General features: G+C 46.9%; 1 protein-coding gene across 1 annotated transcript in view; it reads right to left on the minus strand.

The window, feature by feature from the left end:
• The window catches only part of LOC101585719 (olfactory receptor 480-like), a 1,478-nt gene extending 901 nt beyond the window's left edge, over positions 1-577 (minus strand). Inside the window, exon 1 of the mRNA XM_023707602.1 lies at positions 568-577. Within this exon, the coding sequence (XP_023563370.1) occupies position 568 (1 nt within the window). The 5' untranslated portion in view covers positions 569-577. The remainder of the gene's footprint in view (positions 1-567) is intronic.
• Between the last annotated feature and the right edge of the window lie 578 nt (positions 578-1,155).

The following is a 1,155-nucleotide window of genomic DNA, read 5'->3' on the forward strand; positions in this document are numbered from 1 at the left end:
AGGGAAACTGTTTTCAGGACTAATAAAAAAGATTATATATAAGGTACCAGTTTCACAGGCAAGAGAAATAGAAAAGACAGGTTAACAAACAAAATAGAAATGTGCAGCATACAACTCTCAAGATTAACAAAATTTATGAAAAAAAAGTCCTTACTTCATTGCCACAGGACACAGCTTGTACCTATAGTGGCCATAAGGAATTCCTTGGGGTATATGATGGAACAGATTCTAGAAGAAAGAGGTAGTAGTTAAGGAAAGTCTAAAAATACAGTCTTCATTGGCTGGATTTGACTCATCTACAAAGGAATCATGTAAATTAGGCTCAGACTACAGGGTGACAGGAGATTTTTCAGTCACCTGCACCACTGGTTTCAACCCAAAGATTGCAGTACAGCACAGAGACAACAATTTGAGCCTGAGATCTTGGAATGGTCACATCACTTTTTGCTTCCATTTGAGGGAGTCTGGAGGATAACACACCTGTAATCCCAAAGCTGCAGAACTGTATGTTTCAAAGAACACAGAACTGTATGTGAAAAGATTTGTGCATATAGATGCAGGAAATGGTGAGTAGAGAAAGGTTATTAAAAATGTGCTTGTGGCCGCGTTCCGGGAACCCCCAGACCCAGTCCTAGCACAGGTCCGGTGAGTGTGTGGGGGAGTTTCTGGCTACCCTGCACCAGCGGGACCAACTCCGGGTCCCAGGCCAGACTCAGCGTGGGTCAGACCCTATTCCACCCCCTTGGAACACCCCCACAACTCCTCAGCACATGCCCCACCCCGCCCAAACAGTAGGAATTTCTGCTGCGTTCTGGAAACACCCAGACCCAGTCCTAGTCAAGATACAGTGAGTGTATGGGAAAGCTGCCTCTACCCGTACTCCACCTTGTCCCTCACAGGCTCAGCTCAGGCCTGGCATACAGGCCTGGGGTGTAACCCTGCAGCTGCAATCCCTACAGAGAGGGTAGAGGATAAAACTACTCAGCTAGTCCAGGAGCAGAACAACTTGCCACAGGGGCATAACAGGCTCACCCTCAAGGGCAGCAGCAGGAAGGAGCTGAGCACAGCAGCCAGACCCAAGCCAGGCAGAGCTGGATAAATCCAGACTTTGTAGATCTACACCTGAACTTCAGTATGTACTAAGGTTATAACTAC

The sequence above is a fragment of the Octodon degus genome, unplaced genomic scaffold (genome assembly GCF_000260255.1).
Source record: "Octodon degus isolate 3935 unplaced genomic scaffold, OctDeg1.0 scaffold00302, whole genome shotgun sequence".
NCBI lineage: Eukaryota > Metazoa > Chordata > Mammalia > Rodentia > Octodontidae > Octodon > Octodon degus.